The sequence below is a fragment of the Ictalurus furcatus genome, chromosome 8 (genome assembly GCF_023375685.1).
Source record: "Ictalurus furcatus strain D&B chromosome 8, Billie_1.0, whole genome shotgun sequence".
In the NCBI taxonomy this organism is placed as follows: domain Eukaryota; kingdom Metazoa; phylum Chordata; class Actinopteri; order Siluriformes; family Ictaluridae; genus Ictalurus; species Ictalurus furcatus.
This window is the reverse complement of record NC_071262.1, coordinates 25,360,000-25,385,569: the sequence shown is the minus strand read 5'-3', so window position 1 is coordinate 25,385,569 and position 25,570 is coordinate 25,360,000. Positions and strand designations below refer to the sequence as shown.

At 42.8% G+C, this 25,570-nt stretch overlaps 1 protein-coding gene across 2 annotated transcripts; it reads left to right on the top strand.

Annotated features, from left to right (window-relative positions):
- The first annotated feature begins 2,628 nt into the window (after positions 1-2,628).
- On the top strand, positions 2,629-25,233 carry kdm3b (lysine (K)-specific demethylase 3B). Of its 2 annotated transcripts, XM_053631711.1 has the most exons (26): positions 2,630-3,320; positions 6,597-6,764; positions 7,377-7,490; positions 8,208-8,313; positions 8,406-8,530; positions 8,675-8,743; positions 8,845-9,015; positions 9,146-9,547; positions 9,747-11,076; positions 11,287-11,494; positions 11,787-12,001; positions 12,100-12,252; positions 12,380-12,487; positions 13,574-13,701; positions 14,649-14,925; positions 15,053-15,306; positions 15,426-15,698; positions 16,245-16,416; positions 16,682-16,772; positions 16,860-16,990; positions 17,222-17,341; positions 18,560-18,583; positions 21,600-21,739; positions 22,198-22,374; positions 24,344-24,478; positions 24,599-25,232. In XM_053631711.1, exons 1-26 carry the CDS (start codon positions 3,141-3,143, stop codon positions 24,677-24,679), a joined length of 5,352 nt encoding a protein of 1,783 aa, XP_053487686.1. In that variant the 5' UTR covers positions 2,630-3,140; the 3' UTR covers positions 24,680-25,232. The 2 variants fall into 2 exon arrangements, with proteins under 2 accessions (XP_053487687.1, XP_053487686.1); XM_053631712.1 differs by lacking the exon at positions 18,560-18,583 and having other exon boundaries at positions 2,629-3,320; positions 24,599-25,233.
- Positions 25,234-25,570: the final 337 nt, after the last annotated feature.

The following is a 25,570-nucleotide window of genomic DNA, read 5'->3' as shown; positions in this document are numbered from 1 at the left end:
CACTGGACCGGGTGCCAACCCATCGCAGGGCACAATCACACACATACACACCGGACAATTTGTAAATGCCAATCAGCCTACAGAACATGTCTTTGGACTGGGGGAGGAAACCCCCGAAGCATGGGGAGAACATGCAAACTCCATGCACACGGGGTGGTGGTGGGATTCAAACCCCGGAGGTCCGAGGCAAACGTTCAAACCATTAAGCCATTTTTAGTATAAAATCTTAAACCCAAGAATTATTAACATTTTCAGAAATTCCCATTGGGATAGGAATGAACATGTAAAATTTCATGTAGTGCAGCTCATTCTTGCAGATTTTTCATTCTAAATATAGAAAAAAAACAATGTGATTCCATGTGTATCCATGCACATTCATGTGATTTGACATGTGTATCATAATAACACATAAAGTGACATTCATATATCAAGGAACAAGCTTTTCCAGGGATATATGGCACGATGTGGCTGTGCCAAGTGGCCTGAGCTTGAAGCCTTCTTCTTTGCTAGACTTCTGCCAATGCGGTGGTTGTGCACAGACAAAAACTGTTTATATGTGTAGTGTCTTGCCTTAAAAAGTGTCTTGTGCATCACATTTCCTCATATTGTAGTCCTATGACTTATGCTACAACCCCCCTAGTCCATCCTTCCACACCCCCACCCCCTCCAACACACACACACACAGACACAGACACAACTGGTGTAACATGATTACACACCACAGCCTGCACATCACAAAAGTCTTCGCCCAACTCCCTCAGAGACGCCCAATCAACATCTGCACAGCTAGAGGACTAGTCTAAACAACGCACAGCTCTCCCTTGTGGCCTTTGATTTCCAGCGACTCAAAACCATTCATTAGCTCCAAGACTATGCAAGCTGCCTTTAAAGCCTAATTAAAGCCTCGGGCTTAAAAAGGCTTCCACAGTGGAAGAGGTTTCCTATTCCATGGATCACCTTTACGCTGAATATTTGAATTTCATAACACACCGGTAATAATTGTTTGACCCCTGAAAATGTTGCCTTACAATTACTATTCTGTTATTTATATTGAAGAATATTATTCAGTGAATTGCTCTGTGCTTACAGTAACACTTTGAAGATGTAGTTGAAGGTGAGGAATTTACGTCTGGACCCATTGATAGGTCCTGGTAGTGTGAAGGGGTTAAGATATTTACTCATTTCATTATCAAGCACTTCAGAGTAAAATGTGTAAAAGGGTTGCCAGGTCAGTCAAAGCCAGCCTTAAAAAACAGCAAAAAAAAAAAAAAAGATCTGCCTCTTACAAACATTTAAACTATTGTTTTAAAAGCCAACATCATGATCACCACTGCTATATACACCGGTCAGCTATAACATAAAAACCACCCGCGTAATATTGTGTAGGTCCCTCTTGTGGCACTAAAACAGCTCTGACCCGTCGAGGTATGGACTTCACCAGACCTCTGAAGGTGTGCTGTGGTATCTGGCACCAAGACGTTAGCAGCAGATCCTTTAAGTCCTGTAAGTTGTGAGGTGGGGCCTCCATTGTTCTGACTTGTTTGTCCAGAACATCACAACAACAGTGTTTAGGTAGGTGGTACATGTCAAAGTAACATCCACATGAATGCCAGGACAGCAGAACATTACCCAGAGCATTATACATCCTCTGCCGGCTTACCTTCTTCCCATAGTGCATCCTGGTGCCATCTCTTCCCCAAGTAAACGACACACACGCACCCGGCTGTCCACATGATATAAAATACAATGTGATTCCTCAGACCAGACCACCTTCTACTGTTGCCCCATGGTCTGCAGAATTTCATTAATCTAATGAATGCAAAACATAAGCCCTAACCTAGGGACAAAACATCCAGTCTAGTCACTAAATAATCAAATGTACCCCAGTGATGACCATACCAGTGATCCTGATCCCTTCTGCTCTCCGGACCTGCCTGATCCATCCTGATGTCCTACTTCTGGTTGGAGTTCTCATCTCTTACAAACCACTCACTATTGCAGAGGACGGCCCTTCACGGACAGCCTAAAGATACATGAGATTCCTGTAGATGTAGACGTAGGCTTATAAACCATGACGATGGCTTTGGAATTCTGCAATTGCTACGAAGAGTCAAGTCTCCATCAGTGAACACACTTCATGTTAAAACTATAAAGAATTTCCTGCTTGCACTTTTTGACTATATAGCACACATATACAGTAGGGAATTGTTTATATTCACTTATCTGGTGTCACCCACATGAAGACCCACATGAAGGTTCCCTTTTGAGTCTGGTTCCTCTCAAGGTTTCTTCCTCACGTCGTCTCAGAGAGTTTTTCCTTGCCACCAGCACCTCTGGCTTGTTCATTAAGGATATATTTATACATTTAAACTATATATCATGAATATATTTCTGTAAAGATGCTTTGCGACAGTATCCATTTATTAAAAATTCTATACAAATAACATTTAATTGATGAGTGGAAAACCGCGGATCTGGCAACATTGACAGTGTCGCGATATGAACAGGCATCAGCATAAAATAATGAGATCTCTGGCGCCATCTAGTGGGAAGAGTAATTAATAACAATCAGCATTATTCAGTACTAAATGATTGCTATCACAGTGAATCCCAAACTCACAATCTCAAACGGGTTTTATTTATTTATTTATGCAAAAAAAAGAAGCACATTTGTAAAATAAAGACATAAAATAAATAAGGAAATAAACACGATAAGCTTATATATTTAAGAAGAAATACCCCAACCCGGATCGTACATTAAAGCGAATGCGGTTATTCATGCAGTTCCAGAGATGTCCAGCAGGCGGCGCTTGCAGTTCACATGAGCGAGAGTGTACGAGGAGTGCGTTCGGTAACAGCCAGTCTAAATGGCGGATGCGGAGAAGAAGCCGTAGCTGACACAATAACATTTCAGTTCCTTGTCTGAAAACAGTGCGAGGGGGCTCGTTGTTAATCACAGAAGGCTTTTGGAAGAAGGTGTATCCGTGCATATGAAGCCAGGCGTTGGTTACGAATTCCCGTTTCAGCGTTGAGGCGATTTAAGGCTTGCAGCTGCGGTCTTGCTAACAGCTAATTCCGACGGGTGTTTGTGAAGCACTGGAAAGAAGCTGCCTCTCTTTCTGTCTCTTCATGGTGTTTTTATGAATATGGGCGACTCTCTGGGTCTGATCGGGAAAAGGCTGCTTCTCCTCCTGAATGATGGAGGAGGTTCTGCTGCTGTCGCCGTCGCCGCTGCGGATCAAAGCGCCGTGCAGGCGGCCTGGCTCCGGGGAACCGTCCGGGCAGTCAGTGTTATCGGGCTGGCGAGTCCCGGGGTCGAGGTACGAAACGTAACAAACAAAACACCAAATAAGCTCGCAATACATTTAAAAGAAGAACATGGTGTAAGTAATAACGCTTAAATAGAAAACGAGTTGAAAAAAATACATGTATGACTCCAATTAAGAGGTTATAAAAACTAAAAAAGAAATTACGTCCGAGTCCCAAATGGCCGCCGATGTCTTATTAAGTCCACTACATAGGCTGTATGTGTTATTATTTGCCTCCATGTATAGTGCGCCTATATAGTGAGCACAGAGCCGTTTGGGATTCGGCCACTCACAGCAACCGCAAACAACAACAGACAGGACTCGTGTTAAAAATATTATATATAAATTAAATAAAATAAAACAACAACTAAAGAACAAAAAATGTTAATGCCTTTTACTCTATACACACATCCTCTAGATTAAAATGATCAATTCTGATATACTGTATGTGTATGGTTGTGTGTAAGCTTGCTGTAAGACAGACGTGCTAACTGAGCTAGCAGCGACGGGCCTCAGAAACTTACTCCAAAACATTAGTCCACAAATACAAAATACACTTTAATAATGTATAAATAAACATGTAATTTGGTTATATGATTAATTTTATGTTTTTAGATAACTTGTTGGGTTTTTTTTAATAGCTAGTGAAAGGAAGCTAGTCAAGAGAAAGAGTGAGGTATTTGATTTATATATGGATTGACTTAAAGCTGTGTGTGTAATTTATTTTTCTTTCATTGAAAGGGAAAAAAAAAGGTTTATAGATAATAAATTAGTCACTATGCATTGTGTGTATGTTGTAAAACTCTTGGCACTCCACAAACCCATTGTTTGCTGTTGGAAAGGTTGGAAATTGAACCATAAATGGTTGACTGGTTTTGACATAAACAACAACAACAACATCAACAAAAGGGCGAAATGAGAGAAAGTGTCAGCGTGTGTTAATTCATTCATCCTATCTACAAATCATTTTTAAGGATCTGATACCGAGAGTTTGGTTGTGTACTGGCCTGAAATGCTGGATCCGTAACCGATTGGCTTGAACGTACACTATTTGGCCGAAAGTTAGCGGACACCTGACCGTCATGCGTGTGTCTTAAACTAAAATTGGAACCAGACGAGCGTATACGACATCTTTGTACGCTGTTGCGTTACGATTTCGCTTCACTGGAACCAAGGAGACAATCCCAAAGATGTTCCAGCATGACGATGCGCACGAAGACACGGTTCACCAAGGTTTGCAGCAGAAGAACCGGAGAGAACTTGAGTGGTCTTCACAGAACCCTGTCCTCAACCCCATTCAACACATTTGGGATGAACTGAAATGCCGACTGCACCCCAGACCTCCTCGTTCTACCTCAGTAATGCTCTTGTCTGTGACTACGTTTACATGGACAGCAGTAATCTAATTATTGGCCTTATTCTGAATGAGACACACAATATTGTGATTAAGGTGTTTACATGAGTCGCTTTTAGAATATCCCTTTCATGTTCCCGTTTTACATGTTATAGAACATAGATCGATTAACGGCGCACGTCATTACATCCCCACGCCACGCCGTCCGACGTCCCCTCCAGAATTTCACGTATCGACATAGAGTTCGTCTTTGTTATGGTACCGTATACAATTCTGGGTGTTTCATTTTTAATTTTACGAAAGCTTCAAGTGCAGTTAATTATTTGTCGTGCTATACATGCTAATAGACGACTGCTTGAAGCCGTGGGCTGCGTCCCAAACCGCGTACTTAACTCCTATATAGTGTATAGAAATACGCGTATTACACTTCCTACTATATAGCAGGGAAGTACGTGGTTTCGGACACAGCTGTGCTCTCTCGTTTGCCGTCAAACGGTTGAGCACTGCCGTGAGTGTACTTGTCCTGTCGCAAAGTGCGCCGAAAACTCCCACACGATGATAATAGTGTGCTTAAGGTGTGTACGTGTCTGTAATACGGCTAAAACAGGAGTACTCCACACGTCTTCATTCGATTTGTGTTTACTTCGAGTATGACTGCAGCTGGATTAAGGTCCTCAGAAATCGTTGTTTACATGCTAGTTTCTTAATCAGAGTATCGTCTCAATCTGGTTAATATCGGATTATCGTTGTCCGTGTAAACATACTGACTGAATGAACACTGATCCCCACAACCACGCTCCAAAATCTAGTGGAAAGCCTTCCCAGAAGAGTGGAGCTTTATTATAAGAGCATCATAAAGACTAAATCTAGGACAACAAGCACGTATGGGTCCACAAACTTTTCGCCGTATAGCGTGGTGTTTTCCCATCCGAATCATTGATTGTATTTTTATGTTATTTTGACTGACACAAGAATTGACCCAAAGTTGACGTTCCGCATAACTTATTAACCAAATCTGTTTCCTACAAGCTTCAGTTAAGAGGATGTCAGTATCAGGTAAGAACTCCCCGATCACACTTTTTCTGTTTCTGATCTAATGTGTTTATACCACAGCGCTGTCGCTAAGGTTACTAATAAACAGATAAATGTTATATGCGTCGATCTGTAAGGACACGTTGCACTTTTTACAGTTTCTCGGTAACACAACAAGGCGACCGTGTTTTGTGTTGTTTTGGGGGTGTTTTGGTCCTGTTAACTTCGAGATTGTGAAAAGAGAGGCTGGTTATAACGTAAGCGATGACAGGAACTTGTCATACGGACTTACCACGACGTTACACGTGACTGCAAACGGGCAAGAGGTACGCTGTCATTCGTTAACGAATTAAGATTGCTGTGGTATAAGAGGAATCAATCACTTCGGGGACATGCTGTTATACGAAAACGTTAACGGTGGCTCTGCTTTGTGTCGTGTTTTACCGCATCGCGCCACCCAGTTGTTGATTATTTTTCTATAACAGGACGCCTCCGAGAATCATTCCTTAGTTGGCCGATAAGGACATCCTCTCGGTTGCCACGTTATATCAAATCTGTGATGGTGGCGTGCTTAAGAATAAAACGTTTCCAAGCGAGATCTGTAGCACGTCCTTCGTCGTAACTAGTGTGGATTGGGGGAAATGTTAGATCCGGTGTTGTACTGATCCAGGATTTCAGGTCAGTATCAGCCCCAATAGCCTTCTCAGAGCTCTGATAGATGTATTGAGTGACTATATGATCCCTGCACCACATTTATTATTAAGAGGAAATAGTTTAGACTTTTTTTCGAAGGTAGTTAGGGTTATTATTTTTTATAACCCATTTAGATGAAGACGCGTCCCTCGTTTTCCTGATTTGCGATCGATGCACGACGTTAAACGAAGCTCGCGCTTGCTCCGTAGGTGTTCGTGGAGTTCGAGGACAGCCCGTGGAGGCAGCGTTCCTGGGTGCAGGTGCGTGGCGAAGAGGTCCGAGCAGCTCTGATGGAAAAAACCATGGTGTGGGCTCCCGTGAGCGACGCGTCCGTCCCAACAGCCGGAGGAACGTCTCCCAGCCATTGGCCCGCTCTGGTGAGTTTACAGACCGATGGAACCAGGAGTCTGCTGGTCCGCTATGTTTCTACTTCTCAGTGTCCTCAGATGTTGCTCTTAGTGGGATAAGGTTAGAGTGCTGGCTTGATGGAACACAGAAGGATGGAGTGAGGTGGTATTTGGTGTCGAGGTTTAAAATGTTCGCCGGTAAGTTTTGAGAAGATGACGTAGAAGACATTCGTTACGGGTCGTTAACATACAGGCTTACGGAGTACATATATATGTCGGGTTAATATTTGAAGCGTAGTGATGTGTGATATGGATTTTTCTTCACACCATTTATTACAGGACCTGGAGTATATTTGTTACCTTCTGTCGTCGATTTATTTTCCTGGAACAACACGTCCGGTCGTTTTTTTATTTATTTAATATTTTTTCATATCGTATTGACTGATACTGAGAATTCATGCTGTCTTAGCCATGTCTAAACACAAGTGGGACACATCCTGTCTGTGAGACCGTGAACGGAAAGCAGGATGCGCAGGCGAGACGATATTCAGGATTTCTGGCACCGTATGTGTTGTGAACAAATCCTTTGCCGAGTTCGGGAGCGTTCTTGACCGACGTGTTCATCTCCTGCTGTTCTTCCAGGTGTTTCAGCCTCTCATGGACCGTATCGGATTGGGATCTCTGGTTCCTGTCGAGTTCTTCGGAACTAGAAAGCTGGAGTTTCTCCCGAGTGGAAGTTCACTGCAGAGATTTGAGGTTGGCTAAACAGTTAAAACAGAAATCTATTAAATTTTTTTTTTTTTTTTTTTTTTTTGGACAACCCCAATTTCAAAAAAGTTGGGACGGCATGTAAAATGTCAATAAATACAGAACGCAGTGATTTGTAAATCTCATAAACCCATATGTTACTCACAATAGAACATAGAAAACGTAACATGTTTAATGTGAGGAAATGTACCATTTTAAGGAAAAAAATGAGGTCATTTTGAATTTCATAGCCGCAGCATGTCTCAAAAAAGTTGGGACGGGGCAACCTCCTGGTGATCCTCTGCCCATCTTTACTTCTGAGAGACTCTGCCTCTCTAAGATACTCTTTTTATACCCAATCATGTTGCTAATTAACCTCCAGCTGTTTTTTTTTTTTTTTTTTTTTTTTTTTTAAACAACACTTACTTTTCCACCCTTTTGTCGTCCCCGTCCCAACTTTTTTGAGACGTGTTGCAGCCATCGAATTCAAAATTACCTTATTTTTTTCTTAAAACGGTACATTTCCTCAGTTGAAACACGATATGTTTTATGTTCTATCGTGGATAGCATATGGGTGTATGAGATTTGCAAATCACTGCATTCTGTTTTTATTTACATTTTACACAGCGTCGCAATTTTGGGTTGCTATCATGGTGTTCTAGACACGCTTCTGCCTGTGTAAACATGAGACTGGTGTTTAAGGTCAGGTGATCTGTTCCTGTGCAGGTTGAGAAGGATGTGAGGCATCCACTCCTGCAGGAGCAGCCAGCACTCCAAGCGGCCATCAGCAGCTGGCACCGGGACTCCGAGCTGCAGGAGATACTGAGAAAAGGTCAGTGGCGTTGACCTGTGAAAAATTTCACGCAGCATTATTGTAAGCCGTTTAACGAAACGCATACACGTGTCGTGTTTCCACTTTAACAGGGACGTACACGATCCAAGGCCGAAGGGTGCAGGTGTACCAGCCGGAGTTTGAAGAACCGTGGGCGCAGGGGCTCGTGTCTCAACATGACCCTGTCACGCACATCATGGAGATAACCATGGACCAGGTTTTGTCTTATTCTCATCTTCGTCTTGTTTATATTATGCTTAATTATGACTTTTTTTTTTGTTTGTAAAGTAAGAAAGGTATGTTATTAGGAAGGAAATTTTATATACGTATTTTTTTTACTCAGTCAGATTTTACATTTCAGAGAGAAGAGACCCAAGTAGTCGATCCACGAGTCATTCACGTAACGCTCGCCATGGAGCCGACAGACGAGGTACGCCACTTTTACTGTTCGCTTTTACCCGTGATGATTTTATCGGCGCTGCCGAATTAGTTACAGATACGCTCTTTCTGCACTCTTTCTGCACCCTTCAGGATCGACGGAGGAAGGAGGCAGACGGTGCGAAGGGCGAGTGTGGGCGTCGGCGTCGAACAGCTTCCGAAGGAGACGAGGACGTGACGCTGAAACGATTCAAAGGAACGGGCGAGGTCGAGCCAAATGGCCAGACTGACAGCGGATCGGTGACGGCAGACTGCGAATCGACGGTAATGAACGTCACGTGGTCATGCAGTGGTCATGTTCGACGTAGTAGGAGGAAGTGGGTGGGAGAACACCATTGCTAGCCAAGGCTCAGCTAACTGCATTGCTAACGACACTTCTTCTCGACACTTGCAGGACCATTCCAGCAGCAGGTCTACTGGTGTCATTAAGGAGAACGGCAATGCCACCCTGAGCCAAGACAAAACGGGTTCTCTGGCATCCACTGCTATTCCAACATCCTTGACATTAACTCCACCGCCTCTGAAGCCTGCGCCATCTGCCTTTTCTACCACGTTTCCATCGTTGGGTCAGATGCCTAATTTGGTGGCCGGAGCTCCAGCACCCAAGGCCGTTTCCACAGCCTTTGCGACAGAAAGGGACGATGGAGTACTTTCAGCCTTTCCCAGATCTGCTCCTCTGATATCCCCAGGCCCAGTCACCATCTCTTCACCCTCGCAGGACAACGCTCCCAGCGTGGTCCTTTCTGCAACCCCACAACTCAACCAGCAAGCACCTGTTTGGGGAGCTCTTCCAGAAGTAACCATGTTTTTATTTTTATTTAAATGATTCTTAGAGTTTGTTCATATATCTGGTTCGATATGACTCCTTGAACGTATACATCTAGTTTATCTAGTCATACTTGCATTGCATTTCCCTGTATCCAAAAAACTGAGCAGTTTGCCTTGCTGAATGTTCATAAGGAGATAATTTTAGGATTTTTTTGTTTCTTTTTCAGACACCTAAGACGACCACCCTCGCCGTTGTGGGAGTCAGTCCTTCCCAGCCCAAGCAGACCAGCGGGGCAGTGTTCGGCGACGTCCCCTCACAGACGAACGGAGCTTCCCAGGAGAACAAGGAGCCCTTTGGAATTTATTTTGCCAAACCGCAAGAACCTCAGCAGCAGGCACCTAATCCATCGCAGAACTTATTCTTTCAGTGTATGTCTCAGACGCAGACCCCGAGCCCAGGTATCGCTCAAGGTCAGTCGAAGGACACTAACTACTTCACAGCATTGGCGAAAAACGTCAGCAAGGAGCCGCCGACTCTCTTCAAGCCCGCCGCTGCTTCCGAGGGCCTGAAAAAGGCCGTTGTTGCCTCTGCGTCTGCAGGACTGTTTGGTTCTGCACCGTCGGGTGGCCTGGCATCTGTGAAAGAGCAGCCCAAAGTGCCTGATGTCAAGCCAGCAGGTAATGGAGTTCTAATAAACAAATCGTTCGGAGAAGGAGGAGACACGCTGGCGAAAATGGCCCCTAGTTTCCCGCCAGCTGTTAGCAGCAGCAGCCCTGTTTTGGGTTCCGGGGACATTTCTAAACCTGCTTTAGGGCTTGGGACCTCTCTGGGTCTGGCCTCCACTGCACTGACTAGTCCTGGTGCTGCTGGGATGAGAAATGCTACCAGTGCTAGCCCTGCTAGTGGATTTGGTCTGCTTTCAGGCAGCAAGGGTTCAGAACCTCATGAGAACCTGTTCCTGGCAGCCTCTAAAGAGGCTAATCCATTTCTGGCTTATCCCGGACCAGTCTCGAACAGTCCGTTTAGCGGGTTGACTCCTCCAAGTCCGTCCTCGTCAGCGTCCACCACCACTAAGCCTGCAGGAAGCACCGGGGTTCTTAGCCAAGATCCGCCCGCCACTGACGGCCAATCGAATTTATTCACCATGCTCGAACCTCCCAAAGGAATCCTATCTTCCCGGTTTCCCAGCTGTTCTTCCTCTTCGTCTTTTATGACGCAGCACAAAGATGACCAAGTGCTCAAAAATAACAAAGAGGCCACCAACGGTGGGACCGGAGCCTTCGTCAGCACTGAAAGTGCATTCGCAGAGGGTCCGGCAGCCCCCGTGCCCTTTGACCAAGCGTCGCAGAAGTTCTCTCTGGACGAGCGCGGACAGTCGAGCAAACACGACTCGGACTCCAGTACAAACAGTGACTTGTCTGACTTGAGCGAGGCTGAAGACGCCACTGAACAAACCCAAAAGCCTGGCATGTCCTCTGCATCTTCAGACAGGTCTGATGTGCAGAAGACCAAAGCCCAGGCTGCTAAGAACAGACCAAGGAGCAAACCATATAAAGGTAGCCTTTAAGCATGGATCACTGGGGGTTTCCTTTTACGTACCGTTTTCCTTCTATTTGTATAGTTATCGAGGGATGTTATGTTGCCAAGTGTTGTATTTTTACCTATAGTTTATAGATATCTTCTCTCTGAGAAGTGAAGAAAATAGTCCTGGTGTTTTTAAGGGGGATTATTGAGTGAGAATGTTGAGTTGCGGTTCTGTATTGCAGTTGGTCTGTCGGTGCTGAGAGACCAGAACAAGGTGAGGCGTCTGAAGCAGTCTGGTGAAGCCTTCCTGCAGGACGGCTCCTGCATAAACGTAGCTCCGCACCTGCACAAGTGCCGAGAGTGTCGCCTCGAGCGCTACCGTAAATCCCGCGAGCAGGATTCGGAGGACGACGACCCCAACGTGGCCTGCCGCTTCTTCCACTTCCGCAGGTCGGTATACACGTGTTATCTGTATACTTAGAAATGCGTTTTTTTTAAATATTTTTTTTTGTTGTTGTTGTTTTTTTTTTTTGTTTTTTTTTTTTGTTTGTTTTAAGTGTGTCTAGGCCTATAATGAACATTTCTATGATACAGAATGGTTCTCTAGTTTTTAATTTCCTGTTTTTCCTGCATAGTTTCAGGATAGATTTGAAACATGCCCGCTCAAATTAATAACTGTAACGCAACGTTAAACCCGTTTTTTTTTTTTTTTTTTTTTGTTTTGTTTTTTTTCTATACCCAGGCTAGCGTTCACAAAGAAGGGCGTGCTTCGTGTGGAGGGCTTCCTGACACCGCAGCAGAGTGACAGCATGGCCATGGGCTTATGGCTGCCTTCCTCAAATGCACAAGAGGCCCTCGACCTGGACACATCCAAATACATCCTCGCCAACGTTGGTGACCAGTTCTGCCAGCTCGTCATGTCCGAGAAAGAGGCCATGATGATGGTGGAACCTCACCGTGAGTTACTGTTTGTCCTCATTTATGGATCTTTATAAGTGAATGTTCTCGAATCTGTGGTTGTTCCTCTTGATGCCTTGTGTCTCGTGTTCGAGCAGAAAAGGTGGCGTGGAAGCGGGCGGTTAGGGGCGTGAGGGAGATGTGCGACGTGTGCGAGACGACGCTCTTCAATATCCACTGGGTGTGTCGCAAATGTGGTTTTGGTGTATGCCTAGACTGTTACCGGCTACGAAAGAGCCAGCCAAGTGATGGTGAGCACGAGTATACGCTAGCTAACAGTTAAGAAGCGAGTCTGCTGTCACCGTGTCGTTTACTAGATAGATAATGACTTCTGTTTTGTTGTTGTTTTTGTTTCCCCCCCCCCCACTGCTCATGTAGATGTGGACGACAACCCGGATGATGAAGTCTTCTCCTGGCTGAAGTGTGCGAAAGGCCAGCCTCATGAACCCCAGAACCTCATGCCCACTCAGATTATACCTGGCACAGGTAGGCACCGCTGTCTAACGAGACCTTTCAGTTTGTTTAGCAGCAGTGTGTGTATTGTAGGCATGAGGTGATACACACACTAAAGCCATGATATAAGACGTGTCCTGATTGATTCAGGCGTCACTATACACAATCTCGATACATAAAGTATTAAGTTTGAATAGGTTTATAACGACAACAAATCGAACCACTGCGGTATCAGTGCATTGTGTTGTAAGGAAGGTAGATCGGGATTTATAATATAAGGTATTGTGTAATTTTTGTCTTTTATTTTTTTTGTCAGTGTCACAGCATTATTAATATGGAAAGACTGTTCCATGCTAGATTGTGCATTTCACCTGATTGGTAATGAGAAGTGACTTATGAAAACTGTTGCCAACTAAAAGGAGGTCTTCCTGCGGTTTTCCACCAAAATAAAAACCACAAGGTCTAACACATAAAAGTGAATTAAGTCAGAAATATATTACTATTTGTACCCCAAATAAAAATTTATCATGATTGTTCTTATTCAGTGCAATAGTAATATTACAAAATAGCGAAGTGTGTTTTTTTTTTTTTTTTTTTTAATTATTATTATTTTTTTTAAACTATATATATTTTCTTCTTTACAAGAATGTCTGTACATTTATAACACTACTTCTTACATTACTCTGGCATTAAATGACAAAACTCCTCATAAACACTGCTGCGAGGGGGTTTCTAATACAGCTCCTGAGGCAGTGATGGTAAATTTGACATCTTTTTCTCTTCTGACTGCCGTTATACATCTCTCTCTGTCTCTTTTTTTTTTTTTTTTAAATCCTCTCTTGGAAAGTCATGGGAAGGAAATATTGGATTTTTTTTTCTTTCACTGTTGGAGCAAATGGTAATGCAAGAAAGGATGTTTGCTCTGGTCTCCCATATGCCTGTATAGAAGTTTATCCTGCTGTGGTTTACTTAAACCCAGAAATGGATGTGTATGCATGAACACTATCCGTTATAGCTGATGTAACCTGATGTATTAAATTTGACGTGCTGATACCTGCAGATACCCTGGGTGTATTGTGCTCTGCAGTGCTAGTTAACTTGTCCCTTACTTCCTCATAGCACTGTACAACATAGGGGACATGGTACACGCAGCACGAGGCAAGTGGGGAATTAAAGCCAACTGTCCCTGCACCAGCCGGCACCACAGACCTGCGGCACGCCCCAGTGCGCACAACGGCCTTGCACAAGTACGCTTTGTTTTTGTTTTTTTGTGTGTTCCACATTTGGGATGTTGGCTTTTGGAACAGATTTCATCATTTGGGTTGCTATTCAGATTTTCATTAACGTAGTATATGAGGAAGGAATCAATATACACTACCGGTCAAAAGTTTAGAACCACTCATACCCCCCCCCCCCCCCCCATTTTAGAATAATAATAAAGTCATCAAAACTCTGGAGTAACACAAATGGAGCTATGGGAATTATGTTGTGATTAAAAAATCCAAAATAAATCAAAAGAACTTAATATTTTAGCATCTTCAAAGTAGACGCCCCTTTTTGTCTAGAATTTCCAGGAATGTATTCTTGGCATTTTCTCACCCGATTTCTTGAGGAATTTCCCTGAGATGTTTTTTGAACAGTATTAAAGGAGTTCACACCTACGCTGGACGCTTATCGGCTGCTTTTCGGAATATTTCGCTCCGAGTCGCACGTTAAAAATAAATAAATAAATGAAATTTTTTGTAAATAACATGTTGGCGCAATTATATTTTTGTCTACGACACCGATTTCAAACATTTAATCACATACCTTCAGATCAAAAGGTTTTTAAGATCATGAGAAACATTTCAGTCAAGCGTCTCCAAACTCTTGAGTGTACATAAAACTCTACGTTCTATTTTTATTCTCCTGACGTTAGTCCATAAAAGTTTGAAATTTGGCCTGACTGTAAACGGATACCGGGTCATGTAAATATCTAGCTGAATATCAGCGACACCCACGTTATCGTTTCAGACGTTTCTGTTTTGTTTTTTTTTACCTGCAGTAGAGGTTATGATCACCATGGAGAGGATCTATTCAATTTTTTTCTTTGTTTAAAAAATACAATGACGATATGTGGGGTATCATTACTGCTAAATCTAACGAAAAAGGAATTCGACAGACGTGCTTAGGGTTTTTTGTTTCGGTTTTGTAGTCAGGTACAGCCTCTAGCCCAGGAAATGGGACTGCGTCCACTTCTACAACACCTCGTCCAGACGGGGATCCTGCGACAGCTGCAGTAGTGAAAGTCGAACCCGGCATAGAGGGAAGCAGTGCTGACACGTTGGGCAGCAGCTGTGCCAGCAACAGCACAGCAGGGCCTGCCAGTGCCCTTACCCCTGGTTCTAAAGATATCAAGGGTAGTAACAACTGCTCTGCTTTGCACTGGCTGGCTGACCTGGCCACACAGAAGGCTAAAGACGACTCTAAAGGTGAGCTGCTTTGCGCGTGACAAAATCAGCCGAAACTTCTTTGAAGGTTGGCTTAGTGTATGAGAACAGGCTGACCATTGCTCAAATTGGTAACATCTCCTCTGTTACTCCTGGTGTGTCCTTCAAGAGTCCGGCTCCCTCCGGGCCATGATGAGTCGTGATGCTCGTTCTCCCTTCGGTCTGGATGCCTTCAGCACTCTATCCAAACCGGCAGGCCCCACTCCCAAGCTCTTCAACAGCCTACTGCTGGGCTCTGGGCCGACCCAGCCCAAAGCCGAGGGCACCAGCCTGCGGGACCTGCTCAACTCTGGCCCGGGCAAACTGCCCCAGGCCCCAGATGGTGGAGTCCCGTTCCCATCAGTATTCTCCTCCTCAGCAGGGGTGAGTAAATGTTTTGCTTGACACGTGTGTACGTAGTCTAAAACTGGTACCTTGCATGACTGATCTTTCTTGGGGGGGAAAGGAGTGATCAGTTTCCTTTCTTCCTTCCTTCCGGGCAGGCCGATAAAACGAAGGGAGGTCTACCTACCATCCTGGACCACATCATTGCCTCTGTGGTGGAGAACAAGAAAGCCGAAGGTCGCCGTGTCTCGGGGTCAACGGAGGGTAGTGAGTCGGGTAGTGTTGCGCGTAGAGAAGGTGTGATGGGCCTGAGCGTACTCGATCCCCACACCTCCCACACGTGGCTATGTGATGGCCGTCTCCTCTGCCTGCAGGACCCCAGCAACAGCAACAACTGGAAGATCTTCAGAGAGTGCTGGAAACAGGGCCAGGTAAGCAGGAGACACGCCATGTCTGTGAATGCCATGGTCACCATTTTTCTTAGGTAAGGTAGAGGGTGTTGTGGAGGGTCTAAGAACCTGCAGAGGGGGTTCAGCACCTGAGGACAGGGTTTGATACCTGACTTGGGGTCCAGTACTTGAGTTACCGGTATTTCAGTGGGTTCGGTAGTACATTAGCGCTGAAACGCTTGAGGAGGGAATTCAGAACCTGAGGACAGCAGGGCTTTAGCACTTGAGAAAGGGGTTCAGTTCTTGAGGAGAGGATTCAGCACTTGAGGACAGCTGGGCTTTAGTACTGGAGGAAGGGGTTCAGTTCTTAAGGTGAGGATTCAGCTCTTGAGGACAGTGGGCTTTAGTACTTGAGAAAGGGCTTCATTACTTGAGGAGGGGGTTCAGTACTTGAGGAGGAGGAGGCTCAGTTCTTGAAGAGAGGTTTCAGCACTTGTGGAGGTGGTGTGATACTCGAGGGGTGGTTCGGTACTCATGAAAAGGCTCAGTACTCACAAATGCCAATTGGTATTGTGTCTCTTTGTTTAGCCGGTGCTGGTGTCGGGCATCCACAGGAAGCTTAAGGAGTGTTTGTGGCTGCCGGATGCTTTCAGTGAGGAGTTCGGAGATCAGGATGTAGACCTGGTCAACTGCAGGAACTGCGCCATCATCTCTGACGTCAAGGTCCGAGATTTCTGGGACGGCTTCCAGGTCATCTCTAGTAAGTACCATGCGCTTAACAGGTGCAGCCAGACTCTTGGGTGTGAAGTATTTTAAAATGTTGATCCAAGATTTATCCTAGCTAAACAGAATACAGGTGACGTGTGAGGATGTAGAATGTATACTTCGTATAGTATTGAATCGTAGTCTGTTTGGTATTGTAAAGATTCTGTATTTTTGGTGGTGAGGCACCATTTGATATTTTCGTCGGCACTGTAGAAGGGTTTTGTGTCGATCTTTGAGCTATATATGTGTGGATTCTGCAGAACGGTTGCGAGGTACAGATGGGCAAGCAATGGTACTGAAACTCAAAGACTGGCCTCCCGGAGAAGATTTCCGAGACATGATGCCTACACGGTAATTTGTTCACGACTCCAGCGAGATTCGAGCTGGCCGGATTTTCTTTATTCTTTAACACACTGGAATAATGTCTTCTGTCTTCAGGTTTGATGACCTTATGGATAACCTTCCTCTACCTGAGTATACAAAGAGAGATGGACGACTGAACCTGGCATCACGTCTTCCTAACTTCTTTGTGCGGCCAGATCTGGGCCCCAAGATGTACAACGCCTATGGTAAGACAAAGGATGTTTCTGGCAAACGGACATCTACGGCTTGATTTTGTGTAGAGATTTTCGTTTTAACTTTGTAATCAATATTAAAATTGAAAGCTCTGGTAATCCTTTTATATTATTTTAGTGCACTCTATGATCGTTATTACTGTGTCTGTGGCTTGGATTAGTTATTCTTGTATTTTCTAATCTTTTTTTTTAATTATTTTTACTTTTTATTTTTATAACTTTCAGGTCTGATCTCAACAGAGGACAGGAAAGTCGGTACCACTAACCTGCATCTGGATGTGTCAGATGCTGTTAATGTGATGGTGTATGTGGGAATACCCAAGGGAAACGATGACCATGAAAATGGTAAGCAGTCATGGTGTGTGAAAAATAAAGCACCATTTATTTTTTGAAAAAGTGTCTTACTCAGTGTGCAGGGCTAATGATCAGCAAAGTGTGTACTTGAGTACTTGAGTTCCATCCAGTGTTTTTAACAGCAGAGTACACCACAGTGGCACTTCTTATTTTCTTTCTTTCTGCAACACCCCCCGTGTTCAATGTTTGTCCAACTGTGTTGAATTTATTTCACCATGTCTTTTGAGTATTATTTATTGTTTATTTAAAAAAAAAAAAATTCTTCAACCCAGCTTTAGTCCTGTGTTGTCCCCGCTTTGTTCAGCTGTACAGTGTCTTCTGTATCATTCTAGACTATTCATTACAGTCCTTGGCCCCAACCTTCGTACGTGGATTACTGAGTTAGCTGGACTGGATCATTGACGATTGTGGATTTTTCTGATTTTTGAGACTGTTCTTGAACTTGTTGTACTGATTTTGTATTCAGTATATGTAAGATATGTGTATGTGTACGTACACTACCAGTCAAAAGTTTGGGGACGCTCAACTGAAATGATTTTCACAATCTTAAAAACCTTTTGATCTGAAGGTGTGTGACTTAAATGTTTGAAATCGGTGTCGTAGACAAAAATATATTCACGCCAACATAGTTTTCTAATGAAAGAAATTAATAACATTGTATTGACACATAAATCTTTTTATAAATGTACGACTCAGAGAGAAATATTCCGAAAAGCATATTTTGGCATTGTGGCATCTGCCCTTTCAACGCAAAGCAGGAGAACGGTTACCTCAGACGACTCATCCTGCTACAGTTGTCAAATTCTCAGGTACTTAAAAAACCAAAACAACCAACCAACCTAGCCCGGTTGATTATGATTAGCGAACATCTTGGATTTTCCTGAGCGACGTACGAAGGACGGGCCCTGGTCTCCGAGTTGTCAAGCTGTAGTCTACTGCAAAAGTTCTGATTGCTCAATTAGTAAAACTTTATGGATCCTGGCTAGCTGTTGTAGTGTTTCTCTGCCAATCCCTCTTAATATGCTCCTGAACAGCAGCAGGAGTCAGATAGATTAGCTGCTAACAACAGATTAGTTAGCTATTAAGCATTTTTAAAGTTGCAATTGACATGTAGATCAGGAGCATTCTGGTTGTCACCTCCTGGTGGCTTTTAGCTTAGGTGCTCAGGGTCTTGCTTCTTTTGATTGTGGCACCATTTCTTATTCACAGAAGCAGACCCCGCTGGATACAAAGGTCTGTGCATTTTTTTTTTTAAACATTTGTTTCCCCACATAGGCATGATATTTCAGACTAACTTTCCTGTCATTTCTTCTTTATTTCACTTTTCCTCTCTCACACGGTGGGGGAAATAAGTATTGAATGCATCAACATTTCCATTGAGGCTATTCACATGAAATTTTCACCAGATATCAGTATTAACTCACGAAATCCGGAAATATAAAGAATTCACAACATTAAAGTCCATAAATGAAGTTATGTGTAATAAATTGGAATGGCACAGGAAAAAATTATTGAAGACACCAAGAAAAGCAGTTCTCCAAAGTAAGGCAAGGAACTAGCTGAAATTATTCCTCCTATCTGTGCAAATTAATATCAGCTGGGTTAGTAAATTGATCTATAAAAAGGCTTTTCATTACCAAGGTGTCACACAAGAAACATGTCATGATGAGTAAAAGCAAAGAGCTCTCCCAAGACCTTCGCAACCTTACTGTTTTCGAATCGGATACAGACGTATTTCAAAACTTCAGAATCTTCCAGTAAGCACCATTGGGGCCATTATCCACAAGTGGAAGCAACATCACACCGTCATCAACCGGACATGCACAGGAGCTCCTCGCAAGATTTCTGACCAGGGAGTCAGAAGAATAGTCAGGAGAGTAGCCCAAGTGCCAAGGACCACTCAGAAAGAGCTCCAGAAACACTTGGAGGCAGCAGGTGCCATCGTCACAGAGAAAACAATAGGCAGTGCACTCCACTGCTCATGCTCACCTAGCAAGACTCCATTACTAAAGTTAAGGCATGTCAAAGCTCGTTTAAATTTTGCTACAACTCATTTGGTCAAGCCTATGAAATACTGGGACAGTGTAGTCAGGTCAGACGAGAGCAAGATTGAACTTTTTGGCTGTCATACTATACACCATGTTTGGAGTAGAAATGGCACTGCACATCACCCTTAAAACACTATACCAACAGTGAAGTTTGGAGGTGGAATCATCATGGTGTGGGGCTGTTTTTCCATTGCATGGTACTGGCAGACTTCATATAATTAAAGGATCGATGAATGGAGCCCTTTACCGGGAGATTCTTGAGAAGAATCCGCTGCCATCCACCAGGATGATGAAGATGAGACGTGGGTGGACTTCCAGCAGGACAACGATCCAAAGCATACAACAAAGGAAACTCTCAATTGGTTTCAGAGGGGAAAAAATCAGTGTCTTAGAATGGCCCAGTCAATCACCTGACTCGAATCCAATTAAACACGATATAAAGACAATGTGTTTAGAAGAATGGGCCAAAATCACACCTGAATACTGCGGCCCATTAATTTCTTCATACAGGAAGCATCTTGAAGCCGTCATTACAAACAAAGGCTTCTCCACTAAGTATTAAATACATTTCAGTTAGCGTGTTCAGTACGTATTTCCCCTGTGTCATTCCACTTTATTACACACAACTTCACGTATGGACTTTAATGTGTGGACTTCTTGAATTAATACTGATGTCTGGTGAAAATTTCATGTGAATAACCTCATTGGAAATATATTTACTGAAAATAATGTTGACGTGTTTAATACTTATTTCCCCCCACTGTATGTGTGTGTTTTTAAAAAAAAAAAAAAAAAAAAAAAAATATATATATATATATATATATATATATATATATATATATATATATATATATATATAAATAATATGTATATGTATTTATCTATCTAAAATATGCTCTATTCTGTGTAGAATAATCAGAATCAGTTTCCATAACTAGTATTCAAGTAACATTATTGATATATCTTTGATATTCAGCACAGATCGATCATTTGCACAGTTTGTTTTTGTTTTTTGTCAGAAAAGAAGCAATGACTTCATGAGTTCGTATTGTGTGTGTGTGTGTGTGTACGCGCACGCTGTTTTGTTTGTAATTGGTCCAAATATCACATGGTATCTTGTGCCACTTCACGGAGGTACTATGGATCTTTTCAAGATCCATAGTCTTCTGGCCTCTTTTCAAACAGGCCAGCAATCGTTCTATCATTCCACAAGAGCTGTAGTGTGTCTGTTCTAACAGAATAACAGAAAGGGTGCTGTCTGTCATAGGAAAATAATCAACTTCATCTTCAGGGTTATTCTTAGCACAGTATAGCGCGGTGGTTTTTACCGGGAACTGGTAGGCATTGGTAGAATGCCAACGAGGCTGCGTTCAGGTTCAGCAGTGTTTAGCGAGACAGCGGAGACACCACCCAGCTGTAGTTTAATGGTTACTGCAAAAAATAAATAACTAAATTCGGGTCAAGGACACTCTCTTGCTCCACGTCATTTGCTTCTTCTCTCTCACTATCATGTGGGCGAATAAAGTAGGTCAGATCAGCACTGCCTTAAAAACGTCGTACTTGATGCAACACATGGCTGTCTCTGGTCGTTTTTCTCCTGAGTGAATGATCTCATACTCCTAAATGATGTCGGTCGTCTTCTGAAGTCGGTGTGGTGTAGGGCTGCAGTGGGAAAACATTAATATATACAGTCTTGGATGTTTCAGACTGTCTGGTGGATGAATACTGTCTCTTCTGTACTCATTTCTTCTGTCTCTTCATTTATTTTGAGTTTATTTTTCTCTTAAATATACTCTATGGATCTTTTGGTTGTCTCTGCTTACTCTTTTTATTTTTTATTTTATTTTTTTAATTTAAATATAATGTGATTTGAGGGGAAAAAATATATATATATATAAAATGATGAGTAGTTATTATAATTTTTGTTCATGATTATATTTAATGTTGATCTCATGCCTCAGATTAAGCCTGTCCCAGACTTAATAATATTCCCCGGATTGAATCACCATTAGTATAATTTAGTTAAACACTTGGGGTGTGTGTTGGGTGGAAATGGCCCCTCTGCACTGGTGAAGCAGATGAAAGCTCCTCCAGCGTCCTGTCACCTCAGACATCACCTCAGCTCAGTTTTAGTTAAGACAAAGCAGACTTTTGTATCTAGGTTTGTGTTGGTGCACTGACCCTCTCAGTTATCGTTGCAGAGGTGTCAAAGACCATCGAGGAGGGGGACGTGGACGAGATGACCAAGAGGAGGGTATCCGAGGGGAAAGAGAAGCCGGGAGCACTCTGGCACATCTACGCCGCTAAAGACGCAGAGAAAATCCGCGAGCTCCTACGCAAGGTAAGACACGACTGCAGGAAATGGAGGGGAAAACATGTCGGATTGGGATTCGTTTGCGTAAGGAACGAGCTGGACACGAATGGCAAAAAAAAAAGGTGGTAAAGACGGATCGTAATGTGTTTTTAGAAAAAAAAAAAAAGACGGAGCGATTATTGTGACGTGAAGCAAATGACCACTGCTGATTATTTGCATGGCTGGGAACTGCGTCCTGTAGTAAAATCCTTGGACCAGTCCGACGACCGTCTTCTCTGCTTTTATTTCTCTACGTCTACATAAATTATTCTTTCCCATTTGTTCATATTTATCCAAAGCAACTAGTAATAAATGGAGAACAAGCTGCTCAGCGTTCGAATGTTTAACACGTTCTGGTCACTCGTGCAGAGTCCGCACTAATCTTAGTTTTCCCTCATCGCGCTCCGGCTTTTACTGACGAACCATTCCGCTCTGTCGTGTTTAAGGTGGGAGAGGAGCAGGGTCAGGAGAACCCTCCAGATCACGACCCCATCCACGACCAGAGCTGGTATCTGGACCAAGTGTTGCGTCGCCGCCTGTATGACGAGTATGGAGTTCAGGGCTGGTCCATCGTCCAGTTCCTGGGAGACGCGGTGTTTATTCCAGCTGGAGCTCCTCATCAGGTGAGCATCCAAAGACTCCAAAGTAAAAAGGAAAAAAAATCGCATCTGAAATATGACCTTGATGTATTTTTTGAGTTTTATTTACTCTCTCAAGTGACTGATTATTGATGAATTGTGCATCGATGAACTAAGAAGATCTAGAAGCAAATGGCTCGTGAGATGCTGGACCTGTATCTCAAGAACGAGCGGTTGAATATGTATAGGATTTATCTGGAATTATTACTGTAACCAGCAGATGAACTGATCTATATTTTGAACAGGGTCAAGGTCACAACAAGGTCAAATGTCTGAAATAGTTTTTCTTAGTAGCTTCCTTAACCTTTAAAGTTAGATTTTAAGGGTATTCCTGCTGGTGGTGGCAGAGGCATCACAGTCACCGCTCAAGTTGGCCTCAAGTGCGACTTGTTTTTCTTTTCTTATTTTTGAAAGGCTTCCATAAAATCTCGAACAACGGAGCCTCATTTTTCAGTCTTTTAGTAAGGTTCCGTGCTCAACTGAACTAAAAATTTACAAAAGTTTTGGACCGGCTGGTTTTGTGTGTGTGTGTGTGGAGGGGGAGGGTGAGCGTTGATGAATGACAGTCATCCATAAATTACCAGGTGTGTGTGTGGGGCAGCTAATTTACATTTGATGACGCCCACAAAGTTCCATAAAAGGCAGAGCTGAATTGACAATAAAAAAGGTCTTGCTTAGAAGTAGAAGTGAAAGGTATTTTGTCTTGTGTCTGTAAAAATATGATTTTACCAGCGTAACAATAACTACGTCTACATGGACAGCGATAATCTAATTCTGAGTAAGACAATATTCTGATGGTGTTTACATGAGTCGCTTTTAGTATACTCCTTTCATGTTCCCGTTTTACATGTTATAGAACATAGATCGATTAACAGCACACGTCATTACGTCCTCACACCACGCCGTCCGATGTTCCCTCCAGAATTTCACGTATCGACATACAGTTCGTCTTCGTTATGGTACCGTGTACAGTTTTGGGTGTTTCATGTTTAATTTTACGAAAGCTTCAAGTGCAGTTAATTGTTTGTCATGCTCTACATGCTAATAGACGACTGCTTGAAGCCGTGGGCTGCGTCCCAAACCGCGTACTTACCTACTGTATAGTAGCTGAGATGCATGTATTTCTCCTACTATATAGTGTATATAGAAATACATGTATTTCTCCTGTTATATAGTAGGTAAGTACGTGGTTTCGGACGCAGCCGTGCTCTTTTGTTTGCCGTCAAACGGTTGAGCGCTGCCGTGTGTGTACGTGTCCTGTCACAAAATGCGCCGAAAGCTCACACAGTGTTAGTGTGATTAAGGTGTGTACATCTCTATAATATGACTAAAACAGGAATACTCCACATGTCTTAATTCGATTTGTGTTTACTTCGAGTATGACTAGTCGGATTAAGGTCATCAGAAATCGCTGTTTACGTGCTAGTTTCTTAATCAGAGTATCGTCTTAATCGGGTTAATATCGGATTATTGTTGTCCATGTAAACGTACTGAATCTCTTGAAAGCTCAAAGCCTAGAGCATAATTATAAGCTATATTTCAAATAAATCCACACGTATCCCGCTTCATAAATGTGGCCCATTGTCACTATTTATCACATTGTCAGTATAAGCTGAAAGAGAGAATGTGTGTGAGGACAGGCAGCGCCCTGAGCCAAAAAAACCCCAAACAAAACTAATTAGTGTGGCAGTGTGCAGGCCTGCTAGCCAGCAATACCATGTTTTTATTTGCATTAGAAAGCCATTGGGTATGAAAAAGTTACGAACATGCTAGGAGTAGCAGAAGAGATAGCACTGTAACAGGTTTCTATCGATAGCGAATGACTCAGCCGAAGGGTTTTCAGTGCCGCCCGCGTCCCCTGTTTAGCCGTTGAGGTACTTGTTGGATCATACACTGTGATTAACCTTGATGCTGAGCATTACAGCATCTAATAATGCGGCATGTTTGTGTCCAGGTGCACAACCTGTACAGCTGCATTAAGGTGGCGGAGGATTTCGTCTCACCCGAGCACGTGAAGCACTGCTTCAGACTGACGCAGGAGTTCCGGCATCTTTCCACCACACACACTAACCACGAGGACAAGCTACAGGTGTGTGTCCGTGAGACTTCTAAAGATTTCTAAAGCCTAAATGCAAAGCGAGCTCTTCTGCTTTTGAACAACCTTGTTTAACATGTCCATGTTTCTTTGTATTATGTCTTACTCTCCCAGGTGAAGAACATCATCTACCACGCTGTGAAGGACGCCGTGGGAACGCTGAAAGCTCACGAGGCAAAAATGGCACGGACATAGGTCCACTTGTCCCTGGGTGCAGAGAGACGTTGGGTGTTGATGGACACTTTAAATGAGTTTGTCGAGTGTCTGTGTGCTCATAGGACACGCTCCTGAATTTGAGACGTCTGTCCGCTTCGGCTAGGATGAAGGACACGCTTCGTCAGTGTTACACCCATCGTTAAGTTTTTTTTTTATTTTATTTTATTTTATTATTATTATTTTTTAAAATGACTGTTCATTTTTCTCTGTATCTAATACGTGTCTGTCTGTTTTTTCTAAATGTGGAACGTTCGTTGGACTTTATTAAGAAGCTGAAGGATCTTTTTAAAAACGGATCAGCTTCTCCTGAGTCAATGTGAGCACTGGGTTTCTTTTTAGCCAACTGTAATGGTTTGTTTTCTTCAGCTCTGTATGTAAAAGAAGTGAAAGGATGTTTAAAAAAAAAAAAAAAAAAAAGAAAAAAAAAAGATTCCTTCCACACTTTGGATGAGGTAAACATGAGGTTTGAATGGAACTAGACCAAAGTTTTGTATTTTTAGTTTATAATTTCAACTAAAATTAATTCATCTTGGTCTTATTTCCCTTTTTTTTAATATATATATATATATATATCTATATGTCATATATATATATATATATATATATATATATATATATATATATATATATATATATATATAGGCCTTTAGGCAATTTGATTCACCGATGATGAACGCTAGGCTGGCATTGAGAAATGTTTGTTGAAATATTAAGAATTCCAGTTATGAATTACTGGTCATTAATATGTATCAATATGTATTGATCTTAGCTGTGTGTATGATTTTTCAAAATAAAGTTTACAAAAAAAAAAGCGCCGAGCTGTGTTTTTTCCATTTCTTATGAATTTGTGCTCAGTTCTTAAATCTTTCA